Source organism: Ceratina calcarata, unplaced genomic scaffold (genome assembly GCF_001652005.2).
Source record: "Ceratina calcarata isolate Rehan_Ccalc_2016 unplaced genomic scaffold, ASM165200v1 scaffold329.2, whole genome shotgun sequence".
Lineage (NCBI taxonomy): Eukaryota > Metazoa > Arthropoda > Insecta > Hymenoptera > Apidae > Ceratina > Ceratina calcarata.
In genome coordinates this window covers 590973-607772 of record NW_017155624.1, presented here as the reverse complement: position 1 = coordinate 607772, position 16800 = coordinate 590973, and the positions used below count along the sequence as shown (strand labels likewise).

The window sequence follows — 16800 nt, the reverse complement described above, 5'->3', positions numbered from 1 at the left end:
GTAAATACAATAAGCTCGTATCGAGAAGAATTCTGGTTGCGCAGACAACAGAACGAGCAAACGTATTAAAAAGACAGAAGGGTGATTCGGTTGGGGTAGTTCGAGTGTCAACGAGAGCTCCAATTGTTGGGCGTCTCGCGGCGGATAAGCCATTCGGTACGCTGCGTTGGAAAAACAACTGTTGCGAGCGGAGCGCAATTTCCCGTAATTGTAGTGAAAGCTCGGCACCACCCGTCGCCGAGTATACAGAGCGTACACCTTACCGAGTTCCTAGCGTAAGTGGCGTCATTTAACTGTCCAATGGCCGCTATTCGAGCCGTTTGAAACGGCCATCTTTCTCGAACCGGGATCGCAATTTTTGCTTGACCTCTTCCCCGTGGAAACAGAAACTCTCCAGTCACGGTACACCTGTCCCGAATTAGAGTACGCACAGAGAGAAAGAGGGAGACACATAATTTGTACGCGGCGTTATCATCATGTTCATTTGTCCATGTCGGGCTGCGAACGAGGAAATTATACGGAATAACCGAGACATTCAATTGGTAATAAGTAGGCTGCGGGCTTCGTGCATTTGGAAATTGAACACGCAGAAAATGAAAAAGTGCAATACACAAAATTGCATGGAATATCAGAAGTATACTACGTGACCTAATTGTTGTTCACGTAACAATTTCTATTTACTAGCTTTTCTCTTATCATTTCGTACGTAATCATAAGCCAGTGAGTAGAAATTGGGAACAGAAATCGAGACAACCATTACACCTCCCTGAATGTTTCATGAAACCATCATGACTGAGATTTGCTGAAGGTCGCTGGTCGTCATTAAGCCGGTCGGGCAGATGATTCCGGGTCCGCAATCGGTCCCCGCGGACCTCGAAAAAGACGAGGATCCGGCCCGCGTCGCGATTCAATCGGCGAAACACGAGAGGAACACCGATCGAGATTAATTGAACTCGGACGCCGTGGCTGCGGTTAATATTCCGCGCGCGTTTCTCGCGTTGTTACTCCACTGGAAGGCACGGTAAATAAATATTGCATTAGAAGGCCGCGGCGCAGCGCGTTTCGGCTCTCTGTTTTTCCCCGGCTAACGATTGATAACCCGCGCGCGCAAGCGGCGGAAGAGAGAGAGAGAGGAAGTTTTCAGAAGGTAGCTGTTTGCACGGGGACCGACCGGTGAATACCGGGGCGGGCCCAGGGCCCGGCCGGAGCTACACCGTTTTTTGCGGCGATATTTTATCATACGAAATAGCGGACATCCATCGCATTTCCATCGAAATGGCAGCTGACGCGGCGGCAGCCATTGCCCGGGCAAGGGGAAACGAGATGCCCCGTTCAGGTCCCTCTCAGGCCCGCCTGGATCGACCGGTCGATCCTGCAATTTTATAGCAATTTTCCTCATTTGCCGCGATTACATTATTATAAAGCACCGGGACTGCCTACCGGCGAGTATCCAAGCCGAACGCGGCTCGTCTCTACCTTCCTCGGCCTCGCGCGCATCTTCGTGCGAGAGTCAATTACTTACGGGTGAAAACCTTGATGATCGTATTTGCACGGTTCAAACTGTGATTTTTGTCCCTATATAATTTGCCCGAGAAACCTACTGTCGAAGGGAAATATAGGATAAAACCTGAGAGTACGTAACAAGAAATGAGCCAGCGATCTGGAGTTCAGGAATGTACAAATCAAAGTCCGGAATGATTTAATCGACGTATGGGTGCACTGCGGGCAAATAAGAAATCGTTCGACCGGGGATCAAGACACCAAACGATATTCCTTAGCGATCGTAGCTTTTTCCTCCCACATCGGAAGACGCGCGTCTCCTACGAGCGGCGCGGTGAATTTATTTCAACGAGATCGTAGCCGCGATATCGCGGGGCGGGTCTCGAAAAGCCGCGACAAAACCTGGCCGCAATTTGGCACGGTGTGCGCCGCACTGGCATCGACGGTAATGAAGATTGAAACGTTCCCGGTCCCCGGGGTCCTCGGGGACGCGACCGAGCCACGGCGAGACGAGACGAGACACGAGACAGGCGAGCAAAGCGGAATGCAGCGAACGCGCGATCAAGAAGATTCCATAAATATCTGCGCTCCGTGTAGCGAGAGACGGACGGAGAGCGGAAGATAGTGAAGAAGAGGTAACCGGAGTGAATAGAGAGAGAGAGAGAGAGAGAGAGAGTCGATCACCAATGGGGAGAGGCACGTTAGCCCGCGGTGCTGCGCTTCGTGCATTTAACATTTTCGAGCCAATCGCGTATTAGCATAATTACGTTTTGCCGAGGCCCGGTGCGCGGAAGGAACGGCCCTTGCTCTTCTCCCTTTTTCCGTCGTCCTCTTCCCTCTCACGCGTCAGCCTCGCCGAGAGAGTCAGTCTCTTCTCCACCGTTGATCTTTTCTGGGTTGCAACTCGTCCTCGTCCGGCTACCGCGTTTTCCTCTCGTCGTCTCCCTCGCTCGTACGTTTAGACCTGTGCGCGCCACGAGTACACGCCATCACCGGTTAGAGAGCGGTAAATTTCTTATGGGGTATTATGGCGCACGATGCATACCAACCGGGATTCATACCGTCGCGGCGGACAAACCGTCCTCCTCCTCCCCCTTACGATCTGGGAACTGGTTCCAACTTCTACCTAGTACGTTAGCGACATCCGCGTGCTCGCTTCCTTCCTATGGATTTTCGATGGCTCAGACATCCGGGTTTGCTAGTTCAATTTCTCTGACTGTCCTCAGAAGGTATTAGAAAATTGACCGAATTAGAATTATTAACACTAGAAAGACTGAAACTTAGTATATACCTATATTGCCCAAAGTAGTCAAAATGACTGGCATTGTGAAAGAATAATGTGTAAAGAAATTTGTCTAAAATTAATTTTTAATATTTTTTATATTATTTACAGTCATATAACAAGTTATTAGTAAATGTTAACAATAAAAAAAATTTACTTCACTTTGGAAAAAAAATAATTTATGCATTATTATTTGTACATTTGCCCAAAAGCAGTCAAAATGACTTCCTTGGGCAATCTAGTGTTAAAGTTAGTTTATAATTCTTCAGTAGTTCTCAATAATTGGCATGTTGTTTCGATATATTGAGCAACAATAACACAGCTGAAAATTAGTATTGAAGGAATTTTCAGTGAAAAACCGACAGGAGTAGTTTACGACACTCGTAAACTGTCTGCGTGGTAATTAATAACCAGTAAGAGTTAAACAGCTCGAAGCTGGCCAGCTAGCAATAAATTGATTGTTATGTACACTCGATCGGTTACGTACATACATGTGTAATAATTTCTACTTGCAAGGACAATTTGCCGTTTATATCATAGCATTGTCAAACAGGCATTCGATCTATTTTTTTCTCAGTAATATTCATCGTGTTGATTTTTCATTGCGGTGCTAATTTTACGCGCGACGAACAAATTGTGTGTACGTTGGAAAAATGTGTTTCATTTTTCTGTGCGATCGAGTAATTCTAAGGATCACGTGAGAAGTTCGTGTCGATGAGTCAACGTCATTCTTCCGGAAGATTATGCGTTATGATAAACAGCAATTGTTATTCCTTCACCGAGAAATATGGTGCGAGACGTAATCGACAGCCGGTGGAAGGATCGGTTTATTTTGAGGGACACACCCGGTATATGGGTACCCTGTGCGTGTCGTAAGGGGTGGTCAGGTTGTGAATCGGGCCACGGAAGAGGAACCGAGACAGACACCCCGAAACCTTCATTACCTTCGGCTTCAAAGGAGCCCATTGTGCCGTAAATGGGGTTCGCTCTGCTCTCCTCTCCTCTTTCCTCCTCCTTTCTTTTTTCCCTTCTTTCCTCGCTATGTTCCTGCGCGTACCCTGGATCCGTTCCATTCTTCGAGCCGCTTGCCTTTCCAAGAGCAGCGGCCGTCAACAGAAAACGGGGTGAGCGGAAGGAGGAGAAGCAGCGGGAGATACTTGCTCGTTCGTTCCTTCGTTTACGTAAATTCTCGAGTAATTTCGTAGCGGGAACGGAAAAGGGGATGAGGAAGAGGGTCGCGGTGGTATAATGTCGCCTCGTGCGGAACCTCCCTTCGCGCGATCGAGGGGGAGGAGAAAGGAGCCAGGGAAACGAAGAAGGGACAACGGGGCCGTTTAAAAACTCTTTGAATCGAGAACTCGTTTCGTGGCCCTCTGTGTTCTTCCTCGACGACACGCTTCTTCCCTCGCCTCTCTTTGTCGTTGCCTTGCCTTCGCGTTTGCATCGCTGGCCACCGAACATCGCCTCGGCTCTCTTTGTCGAATGAAAAGAGAAGTAGGGAAACTTACCTGGGAAATGAAAAATTCTTGGAATGATAAGTTTCACAAATCCTGTGAGTTCAAAGGTTAAATTGTAATCCGTGTAACAAGCTTTACATTATACTTTTTATGTAATTGCGAGTTTGTTGCCAATCATTGTAAAAAGGATTCGCAGAAGCAAGGGAGCGAAGTTCACAATTTCTCCAGCTGCGAGCAGCTTGTTAAATCGGCTATAAAATGGGAATAATCTAGAGTTACTGGCGACAGCGTATCGTACCCTCGTAGTCTTCTTACTCCGTGGCGCTTGTACACCGAAAGGGAGTCCACCTTCCGGTAATGGCTTTGCCTCCGGTGTCGCATGCACCTTACAGGGAAGGAACACGAGATGCGTTCGCCACGAAACCGATACCCCTGTGCTATTTGCGACAGAGTACGCGCTCTTCTGCATCGAGTCGTGGCTTTTCAGAATTGTTACGCCCTCGCGGTTTTTCGCGGAAATTAAATACCTACACGATGGGATAATCCCATCGATAAAGCAACGTGGTGGGAGGGAAAGCTTTCTCCTAGACGAGTCGCGGAGGAAAGGAAACGGCGATCCTTTGAGACACTCGATATTTTCCGTGGTCTTCCCACTACTACTTCGTTCTTCGTATCAGAAAATCCGAGAACACGGTCCCCCCGCTTGGATAAATTAGATACCAAAGAAGTGCTGCGCTGCCTAGCGTATCCTTGGCTCTAGGACAGGGGGATACTGTGTCAATCGTGTGAACGATCAAAGGACGATGATAATTACATATGCATGTTATAAAACATACGTTTAGTTCCAATTACAATTACTTGCTTCGTTAAACTTCTAAACGTTCTTCAGAAGAACATTGTTATGAAAAATACCACTGAAGTAATATAAGAGGTCTATAATATAGGTCAGTCTATAATAGGTCTCCTCGATTTATCTTATTTTCATTGTAAGAATAAATTGACGATCGCCTGCTGTTACCTATTCGCGTGAAATTGGAACACAGAAAAGGGTCTCTAGTAGAAGTCAAGTGCGATCATCGGCGTGGAGGACCCGTTGGATCCAGTGTCAGCCCGGTTAGGATGATCTTGCACGGTGGTGTAGGGTGACGCGATTCAGAGGGCCGATAGATGGCAAAAACTCGCATCCGCGATGCATCGTATCATGTTCGACATCATGAGCCCGGTGAGTGGTTTTGGTGGACGCGTCGTCGTCGGTATCGACTCCGAGGAGTCGCGTGAACCCCCGCTCGGTACCGATTGTGTCCACGTGATCTCGAACCGGAAGTTCGGCCCGGGTACGAGCGCGCAAGCAGTTAGCGGCGCTGGATTCGAGTTTCACGCGATGTCGAGTTCTGAGGGGCGATTTTTGCCGAAGCCGGAGGGACTGCGTGTACGAACCGGTAAAAAATGGCTCGATATCCGTGTTCCCGGGCGCGCGGGCGCACATACACGAACGGGCTGGAGGTGTAGGTGAACACTTCTCTCGGCGAGAGAGCGGGCTCCATTCGGCGGCGGTCCGGCCTGAGAGAGACAGAGAGAGAGAGAAAGAGACAGAGAGAGAGATGAACCCCCGTTTCTTTTCTTCGGTGAGCATTGTCGACCGGTTCGACTCGACTCCCGGCGGATCAAATTCTAACCAGTCCGGCATTATAGCTGCTGTCCTTCGAGCTGGCTCTCTCTCCGCCCCCTCTCGCCGCCCTTTTGGTCCCGGGTTGCGTTAAAGAGAGTCTAGTCATCTCGAGGAGGCATTGTGTTACCCGCGTACCGTACCGTGCCACGGTTCGTACTTCGGAGAAAACCCCGGAGAACCCGCGAGTATGAGAACCAGAAGGCGCCGCGTCTCACTGTTGCGGTCTTTTTGTCCACGCTAGCGATTTTCCCATGGTGGACAGTTTCGACGTTAGAGAAGGCAGAAGGAAAATAAGGGGAACTTGGAATACATTCGTTCCAATCGTTAAATCCGTCCACTTGACGTTGTGTCGTGACATTCCAGTACCTCTGCGGAACAATGAGGCCTGGCATCAGTATATGTACCGAGCAGTGTGTACCATTGCGTCATAAAGTATCATGCAGAAGTACGTATAGTGTCCCTTGCGTTTGCTAACGCACGGTATGGCACGATTCCTCTAAAGAGGACCGAGTCTCCGATCAAGCGTCCACTCGCATACACTTAACGCGTGATAAACGCGTGCATTGTCTACGGTGGTCGGTGTCGGCGTTCCACTATTGGATGGTGCCGCCTACGGCAAAGATGGCCGTCTTCTCTATTACATATAAATGCCTAATAAGAAGAACGTCGTATAAGTATCTACTAGGTGGATAGGTTGCCCGGGAAGAAGGGTCAGGGGGGGAGGGAGCACGGGGGAGAAGGCGAAGCGCGTGTACGCGCTTGCAACGAGAGGAGAGACACGCCGCGGACCCCGCTCCCTCTTCCCCGCCGATTTACATATAACAAGATAAGCGTTTTTATTTGCTTTTGCTTATATAATACATTTTTTCTAAACCGAACCGAGTGAGCACGGCCGAGAGTCGGTTCCAGGGAGACTCAGGGTGGGTAGGGCAGGGTCAGGGGAAACCGGGAGGAGGATGAACCATGAGGTGGACGCTGGAGGACCGGGTATCCTATAGGTCTGTCAGAGCTCATTTGCATACATAACATTCTGGTCGACTGGACACCGGTCAGACCTCCTCGCTCCATCTCGTTCTCGCTGGCTCCTCTCGGATGCAGCGCGGCTCGTCTCTCGTCGCTCGCTGCCGGACCGGCCTCGAGATGCAACGAGCCTCTCCTCTCCGCTCCTGGCCGGCCTACTCCATCTTTGTATATCGATACCAGCGTTTGTATCGGCCTCGCCATCCCGCGCTCGCGCGCGCGGCTCTTTTGGTACAGTGACGTCGAAGAATACCGGGTGAACGTTTTACCCTTGGTAGAAAATATATGAGCCGCGGGAACGTCATAGAAATGTGTGTGAGGAAGGTTCCTTATAATGGTTATAACGTGATATTGAAACGAATTTAAGAAATGACGAACAATTGATTTCATATTGTTTATTAGCGTTTAATATATAGATATGATACAAAATAATGAAAAATGTCGTTGCACGTGTTCCCAGGTCCACGAACTGTGTGATAACTTCTGCCACCGGTACATCAGCTGCTTGAAGGGCAAGATGCCGATCGATCTGGTGATCGACGACAGGGAGAGCTCTAAACCGCCGGAGCTGGGTAATGGTTTGGACGGCGGCGGACCGAGGAGCACCGCAGACAGCACCAGCCACACGGACGGAGCCAGCACGCCGGACGTCGTGAGTACCTCACCATCGTCAACGTCTTATTATCCGCACGACGCGATCACCCCCCACCACCACCACCATCACCACCACCACCACCACCATCACCAGAATAATAATAACAATAATAATAATAATCATCACGCCGGTATCGGCAGTACCGCCACTACCACCCCCTTGCAACTGAGCCAAAACCAAAGCCAAAACCACCACCCTGCGCCGCAGTCGAACACCACCACTACTACTGCTATTACCCCAAGTAGCGCCGCCACAACTCCCAACTCCCTAAAGCGTACGCACCAACAGATGATGATGGCAGCCGCGGCGGCATCCGCGATGGCCACCTCGCCGCACGCAGCCGCATCCGCGCCCCCAGCGCACGCGCACGCCGCCCTCGCCGCCTACCACACCATCAGCTCGGCCGTTTATCCGTGCTCGTAATAGACCACGCGACTTCCGTGCCGATACCGCGAGACCTTTTATCTGTTCTCACCTCGGTTTACTCTCGCGTTACTGCCGCGTCTCGCCGCCCGGTTCCTCCGTCGAGCCGACGATCAGCGGGACCTCCTGAGTCCCACAGCTCTCGACACCCTCTTTCACCACTCGCCTCCTTTCGCCACCGACGGAGGTTCTCGTTCCAATACTGTGCATTCTTCTTTCTGCTCACGGTTTCTCTTCAGACTTCTTCCACTCGTACTGCTCTCTGTCCTTCTTTAATTTCGTCGAGATTTGATCCCCTGAAACGCACGCCGGGTTGTCTGGCGTTTCTTCGTCGTCTAGTCTTGGTGATGATCAGTTTGTCATTTCTCGTATTCTCTAATCAGTGAATAATTAACGATAGACCGTCGTATCAGTCTTAATTTTTATAAAGTATCGGTATGGTAATGGAATGACGTGACTTCAAACGTTTTGTATAATTTTAATCTTGACATCGTATTAAATTAATATATATGACATGATTTGAAGGCTAAACAGATATTTTCTTAGTTATTAGGATCAAGTAATAAAATATGACATGATTTTAAAATGATTTTACGCTTGATATTCTATCAAGACTTCTTGTTTGAAAACTCGAGTCCACTGTTAGCTCTATCGCGACTGACAATTTCCGCAAACTCGGAGAAAGATTTCTAAACTTGACAACTGTCGTTTTTATTCTTCTACTTATTCGAGCAAAGTTTGAACGATCGTGCCACCAGGGTTGCAAGCGGGGGTGTCTTTGAAAGAGAGGGATCGTGGGTTCTACACGATTGGATCAGCGAATTGTTGGACTGGCGCTACTTGTCGGAATTTCCAGTACGTTGCTAGCGAGTGTCTCGTACTGCTCCGAGCGAAGGACGAGTGTTACTCTGTTTGGCAACTTGGCTGGCTTTTGAGTTCATTCACGTACCGTTTCTTTCTTTCTGTCTCTATCTATCTCTATCTATTTACTATTCCACTTTTTTCACATTTCTCTTTGTACCTTTCTCTATCTGTTAATTGTTGTCCCACAGAGAAGTTTACCCACATAGTACAGTAAATAACTTTCCAGAAGTGTCTGATTTGCTTCAAAGTTAGTTGTTCCTCGAAGGCATATCGCCTGATATTCTATCAACTGTGTCTCAACGATATCTGCTTCCTTCATCGAGTAGAGAGGACGGAACGAAACCTTCCCCAAAAGCTCTACTCGATCGCCTCGCCGCGGTTTGCTCGTACAGCCGTGGTTACGTAAGATTCGCGGCGTGCTACCGAGGAAGAAACGTTTCTAAATTCGTCCCGAGCCAGACGGACCAGAACCGACCGATGACATCGATTTTCGGCCGGTCTGTTCCGCTTCCAAAACACGTCCGGAGGTGTCCTCGAGGGGCCAACCAGTCACGATGAGCTATTATAGCCGAACGGGACCTTATGCAATCTGCGTCTCGTCCCCGTCTTCGCTCTTGGTCGCTTTTGCTTCCTCCTGTTCACGTTACCTTGGTCACGGAGCACGTGGTTTCTCGCGCCACGTGCTTCGCCGAGGCAGCGCGCCTCTCTCGATCGACTCGACCCTTTCTTACCTCCACGAAAGGTCTCTCGCGGTGCGGCACAGCGCACGGATTTCGCGAACAAACACGGGCATTATGGTGAAGAGAAACGGCAGCGTACGGGGCGACACGGTGTGCCAGAGAGGTCGTGTTAGGTGGGGAACACGCGTTCGTCCGCGGAGTTCGCGACGGGATGAGTTCGTCGAGTGTTCCTCGGTTAGGCCAAATGGGGATACCACTCGGCGCGCGTTCGGATCATCGGTCCACTCGATTAGGGAACAATAGCGCAGGAGCAATCGATGAATCGAACGTTCTACCGAGTGAAACCCGGACATTAGGCTTCGCGCGGTTTGGGCGTTTTTTTTTCTCTTAGTCACTCGAATCGATTCGATAGGGTTGCATCGAATTCAGAAAGATCGCTCTGTAACTGACGATCTTCGAACTTCCTTGAAACAGGGAATGGAATAGGGAACCGTTCTTCGGTCAGTTTGTCTTCTCTCGTAGCAGAAACGCGCGCGGATCGACGATGTCGCGATCGATCGATGAAACATTTGCGACAGCCGTTTAAAGCGTCTAAACATTTGAAAAGTCCTCACGTTTTGAACGTTTTGCGGTCTGTTTTTCGAACGATCTGGTCGCAGACATTCAACAGCGTTCGCGTCGGGAATAATGATAATCGAGGGAAAGAGAGAGAGGGAAATAATTGCGAAGTAACGGCGGGTAGCGGTCGCTCGTGAATGTCGGTACGCGAGCGATGCGCGATTCGATTTGCTAAACCGAACTATTAATCGTGATCAGGATATACGTAATAGCATGTAAGGCTTTTAAGCGTGGCGAGATAAATTTTGTGTCTATTTTTAAACGGAAACTTATTCGAGTTGTCTCTAACTTAAAAGTACTTCGCGCGCGTGCAGCGGATATTGCGGAGAGGTTTGGGAGAGAGTGCGAGCAGTAGGTATGTCTGCGTGAAAGGGTGAGAATGGGTTAATTAAAAGAAACACGTTTGTGAAAATCGTTTAATCGCGTTAGACGTAGTCTTTAATTTATTGGTAGCCTTCGATTAGTAGCTGAGTTGAGAAAAGGAACACAAGTGAATAGCGATTATTAACTGTATTATATTTTCCCCTGTTTGAGATACCTTAATGGATCTTTTTAAATTAACAATTTATACGTCATTAGTTTTTGTAAAATATATCGAGTATCTATAATTGTTTTATCAAATTTTCAAGTTCCTCAGTCGTTTGATCCATCGAGGGTACTTTAAGCAGGGTTGCGACGGTTTGCGGTAAAATCGGTACTCGATTCCCCACGCCGGGTGCAAGTATAAAACGCGAGAGTGAGAGAGAGAGAGAGAGAGAGAGAGAGAGAGATTGAAACCGTGCAAGGTGCCCAAGAATTCGTGCGCGATCGAACAATCGTCCTCAGAGTCCATCACTAGGTCTCGGTACTCGTAACTAGGGAGTTGTGTGAGGTACAAGTCCTGGCCGGCAGGGCGCACGAGGTCCACCCCCAATCCCCGTACTTAATAACCCTTGAACTGTGCTGCAACATCAAATGAAAAAAAAAAAAAATTCTGAAAAACGATACTTATTGCATATAATGTACTGTGTAAAGAGGAGAGACGACAGGAGGAGCCGAACGAGCCCCCCAGCTGGTGCCTCGACGTAGAAACAGATAAGGGGAGAAGGAGGGAACTTCTTGACCCTGGAATTAGCATTTTCTACACGCGAGCACACTGACACGAGTTACACATTGACACTGGAGGCTACACAGGTTCACGCACACTTGTATACGTGTAACAAGCACACGGGACGGGATCGTTGCGAATCGTATAGCAGTACACGAGAAGTTTTACGCGAACGGACACACGCGAGCGTTCGAATCGAGCTCGCTGCCGGGTACACGTTCCACCGGTGTACACGTTCACCATTGCAAGACAGACAGACAGACAGACAGACAGACAGACACACGTACGATATAGAGCCTGTACTTTACACGTATCTCGCGGGCACCGCGGCTAACGAATGTTGGCCCCCGATGACAGGTACGTAACACCGAAACACGGTGAAGGGCACCAGACCTGGAGGAGACGTTCACCATCGCTCGTCCTGTCGATTTCTTATCGATCAGAATCGAACGATTCTCGATCACACGAGATTCGATAAAAACTATCGTAGCAAGGTAATAAAAAACAAAAGAAAAATGATGGATGCAAGGGTGTACGGAGGTTGGAAGGTGGGCTTCGGCACCGGTCGGTCGGAACCCTAGTTACGAGTGCCGAACCTAGGGTCGAGAGACTTTGGACACATGCGCACAGGTCTCTCGACTTTTCTTTTCTCCCCGCCCCGTATTAAAAAAATAGCGTCGGGGAGCCCCAGGAAACGACACACGGTGGAGTGTCGGAACAGCGTGACGGAAGTTGCCATGCTCCCCGGAGGGCGGGAATAAAAAATGGAGAACGTTCACCGCACGAGTAGCGCTCATGTGTTTTTCTTTATTCTTTGTAAACATTCGATCGCGGTATGTTCGACGCTCAATTTTCACAGAGAATCCTGGTTTCTTGTAATAATAATAATAATTAGATTCACGATTCGTTCTTCGTTCGCGGATTTGTACAGTTTTTTTTTTAAACTCGTCTATAATCTTGTGATTGTTCTTGTTTGTTGCGTCTTCCACTGTTTCATAATCTGTTCGTCGAGATGGGAAAGTTGTTCGTAAGTGCACGCTTCGATTGCGCGATCGTGTGCAGGAGCTAGAAACAATCGTGTGTTGGTACATAATCGAATCATTGAACGCTGCGATATTACACGATACTCGTTTACTCTTCTAATCTGTTTTTGTATTCTTTCAACGCGTTTCACGATGGAAGAGCCTACCATTTGTACTTATTTGAATATTATTTTATATTATTAATATAATTATTATATTATTATTATTGAGAACTATTATTGCTCGCTCGACCGTCCGCGCGAGTATTCGCTTGAATTACGCTTATCGAACGATCGACCAGACGCACGTCACGCGTGGAAACATCTTCTGGAGCGAGGATTCGCTCGCTGCCAGACGTAAGCCACGACGATCAGATGAAAACTGACGTGAATACATAGTGCCATAGCTGCGGAACCCCGTAGGCGCTAAACACGTGCGCTCAGACTGTGTACTTAATTATCGTTTAATCGGGAAACGTTAATGGAACAACGACGGAAAAACACGGCGCCGGCAATTGCTCGTCGCAAGCAGAGAAATCCTGTTACGAAACACGATCGCTTTCTTGTACACTTTTACCAAGCGCTTCCTTTTCTCGTTGTGTTAACACGAAGTGAATATTTTTTTGTCTTCCTAAAGAGTTTGAGCAGTCGATCGATGCAAAAGTCGTGTTCGTTTATTGCATTATAGTTATTGTAAATACGTCTTGTTTCGTAAACTATTAAGTGTTCCGTTGTTTTCTAGAATGAAATTATTGTACGCGGTTCAACATAGAGTTCTTCCAAAGTGCACTGGCTTAAATGCTGTCGAACTTTTGCACCGATCAAACAACGTTCTCTCTTGCGACAGCGAATGGGCGCTTGCGAAAGAGAATCCCGATCGTTTGTTGATATCATGTCGCGTTTTATAAATAATTATTTCTTCTATTTTCGTCGAAGGGGAATTGTACGATCCTATTTTTTGTTCGCCAATAATTAGAATGCGCGGAGAGATAGGAATTTCATGAATCGCGTACGGAGACTTCGGATGGTTGACGCACGCGCGCGAGCCGTGCACGCATACACGCATTTATACACTCACACACGCGTATACGAAAAACACGCACACGAGGACGCGTATAGACGGGAGAGGTACGCGCACACCGTTTCAATTAATCTAGGTGCATAATTATAGACGCGCGCCGGGAGAGACGAGAAGCTCTCGCGTACACGTCGACTGTCTACCGACATTGTGCATGTATGTGTGTTTACGATTACGACTTCTACCTAAACAGAAAACAGAAAAAAAAAAAACGGAACGTAGAATTAAGGGAACGATTGGATGATACTACTCTTCAGATATAAAAGAACTTGAAAGAAAGGGAAAGAGACAAAGCGAGGATGGAGTTGAAAGCGCACCCACTCACCAGAACAATTGTATACGACTAGCATTACATAGCGATAATATATTACCGATAATGATACTTGTTTAAACTATTGTCTCGATCAACGTATTTTCATTATAAATAAATGTTAGCCTTGTTGAGTTAAAGAAAAACAGAGTAAAAAATGAAGATTGATTTAAAAGAGCTGACCAACCTGTGTACGCGTATATATATATACACACACACGTTCACCGCCTGGCAATTTCCATCAAGAAACACCGATACCGAAAAAGATCTGCACTCAAGATAAAAGCCTCTCGCTCCTTTCCCTGTGCATGCAGAACACCTTCGTGTCCTTTTTAATTAAAGCGTCAGCGCACGTTCAACGCAGCTCCGCCGTCATCGTCGCACGCCAGGATAGTAACGCTGCCCGACTGCTTGTCGTCTTCGTCGTCGCCGTCATCATCCACCTCATGATCGTTGTCGTTGATTGTGTAATTGCGATCGGTTTAATTAAACTCCTTCGATCCCAGCACGAGGGTGTATCGAGCCGCGTTACGAAAAGTGCCATGTTTCATTGCTGCGCGTTTCAATTATCCGAGTGAAACTCGTTTCCCCCCTCGGACCAGTCGAAAAGTGTTAAAAATGTTCACACCCTGCGCCGTTTCGTCACCAACGATAATATATTGCGGACTCACGCACGTCCTTCTCATTAAAAAGGAACACGCCACTTTTCGTGACGACGAGGATTTGATTGATCGATTCGTGAAAGGAGAAGCTCGACGAGATCGGCGATGGTTCCGGCAGAGTTTTGGACCAAGGACGAGGCTCATCGAAGGCGGAAGGATATCGATCATTAAATCGACGAGTTTCCGCGGAGAGACGCGGATACGACGTACGGATATTCCCCGAGGATGAACGAGACCGGACGCGGCGAGGGAATATTAGGCGAAGCTCGACCATAAATCTCGGTTAACCCTCCGCTAATAAATATTTAACCCTTTAAATTTGCAACAACCCTCGGCGCGTGTACCGATTTGCATAAGACTTCTATTTCATTTACACATCGCATAATTGAATATTTAAATTCAATTGCCCGCCGTTACGCGCTCGCTGTTCCGAGCCGCAAAACTGCAGTAAAACTTGTAACGGGGCCACTTTCCATCCCTCGTTCGAGGTCCCACCCCCTCCTCGTTCTCCGTCGAGGAAGAGGAACGGGAGAGTTCCCTTCGCGCGCGATCAACCCTTGGAAACTGCTTCGAGAATATTTCGTCGCCCCCGGGGAACGTCGAAGGGATGGACAGATCCTTACCTCAGGACGCGTGAGAATGAGAATGCCTCTTTGCTCACTTTGATCGCGCGTTTACACCCTCCGGTAGTCTTTCTTCCCGAAGGGTGGTACCACAGAAGTTCATTTCTTGTGGTCACAAATAAACTTTAGTTCAATTTCAACTAATTCATGGAATATTATATTTCACATACACGAATGCGTTAATTATTGAATATGACAAGAACGAGCCAAGTATTTAGAATTGAATTAATCAATTTTTATAGTATAGTTATTTGTCGGAAGTGATTCTAAGTCAATGGCAATGTTCTCGCATTGCGAGTCTCCACGCTCCAAACGAAAACCGCAGTCCCCTGGTTCCTCTTATTTTTTTCGTTCTCCACCGAGCCATTACTAAATATTTTTAGAAATGTTTCAACGGTTGACGAACGTATATACGCGCCACGTGTCGTGGGCCGTTAACGTTTCGTGGTGAACGTCCTCTGCCGATCTTTACCTCTTCCTTCTTCGCCGCTTCTTCTTCGGAGTTCGCGGCGTCGATCTCTTCCTCTACATTCCCACCGCAACATCTGGCGTGGTGGCACGTATATGGCCGTTAGCACTTTCACGAAAGGGATTACCATTGTCACGTTATTCATGCTAACGATGATCGGCTGAGATCGGTCGCGACGATAATCGCCGTGTCACTAAAATCGAGGAGGCGGTCATTGTGAGCGACATACTGACAGCATAATAAATTATCTTCTCCCTCCTCGCGGGGCCCCTCTTATCCAGTTCTCTCGCTCTCTTTCTTACCTTCCCGGGTCTCATACTGGCGACCTTTTTTCCGCCGTTGCTCGCTCTTTCCCCTTTTTGCCAACGAGATGATACGCGAATACGTGTACCGTCGTAACGCGATACAAGACGCTCCGGTACACTCGTGTCTGCGACCACAATCGCGAGGACGACCAGTGTGCGTGCGTGATTATATCGCGAGAACAGCGCTGTTCCTTCGCCGGTGTTTATCGAACTCGTTCAGCCGGTCGCGAAGGCGTTCCGATTGCCCCGCGATGAAATTAGCGCCAGTAGCCAACGAGACGGTTGTTTTAAATGGTCACCGGGTACTTTAGAACCTATTTAAAGGGAGCGAACGTTTTAAAACGAGAGCTCGGAGAAAGTTTATATTACTGCATGTTAATTATTTACTCGACGCTACCTAATCATTTACTTTGTTTTCTTAACAACTCGCAGGAAGCCTGATTCAATAAACACCTGACTTAAAACTTGCTAACGTCCCATGTGGCTAGTGCTTATTTGAAGGGAGTCTTATCTCTCCACCAAATCGCATTCGATGACGCACGCGGCATAGAATGTCCTCGTCATTTAATATATTTTTTCTATGGTAATTCATTTAATCGCATCGTTTAACTCTTTGTAAGAAAAGATGATTACATCCTGGATTTTCCCGTTTTTATTTTCAATGGCTGCGGAGGAAAATCCGCTTACCCGCACGTAGATTCATTTCACGTTTCTCACGCCCACGCTCGCTGCTAAGGAAAGCTCGCCGAAGGTGCGTGGTCGTTTCAGACACGCGCGTTTCGGGCCCACGCTCCGCGATAAGTGTAACGAGTCGATCGACCAATTGCAGCACGTGGCACAAGCTCGCTTTAGAGAACCGCCCATCCGTGGGTACGTACTCTCACGTAGCTGCTGAATCGACGTCGTCTTCCTCTTCCTCTTCCTCTTCGTTGTCCAAGCGCGTCACGCGACGTTACACGTAAATCGGATCCGTGGAAAATTACCGATCGCGGGAGGAGTCGTCTCAGATGTAATAGTTGGCACGTAACCTTGTCTACGAGAGATAAATCCGTGGCTTATGATACTTGATCCGTGATC

The 16800-nt window shown here is 48.1% G+C and overlaps 1 protein-coding gene across 5 annotated transcripts in view; it reads left to right on the top strand.

The window, feature by feature from the left end:
• hth (Meis homeobox homothorax) overlaps positions 1–16800 on the top strand; it is a 427894-nt gene that overhangs the window by 85831 nt on the left and 325263 nt on the right. For all 5 annotated transcript variants that reach the window (XM_026813411.1, XM_026813410.1, XM_018024365.2 and 2 more), the window contains one exon: positions 7389–7580. In XM_026813411.1, the coding sequence (XP_026669212.1) occupies positions 7389–7580 (192 nt within the window). The remainder of the gene's footprint in view (positions 1–7388; positions 7581–16800) is intronic.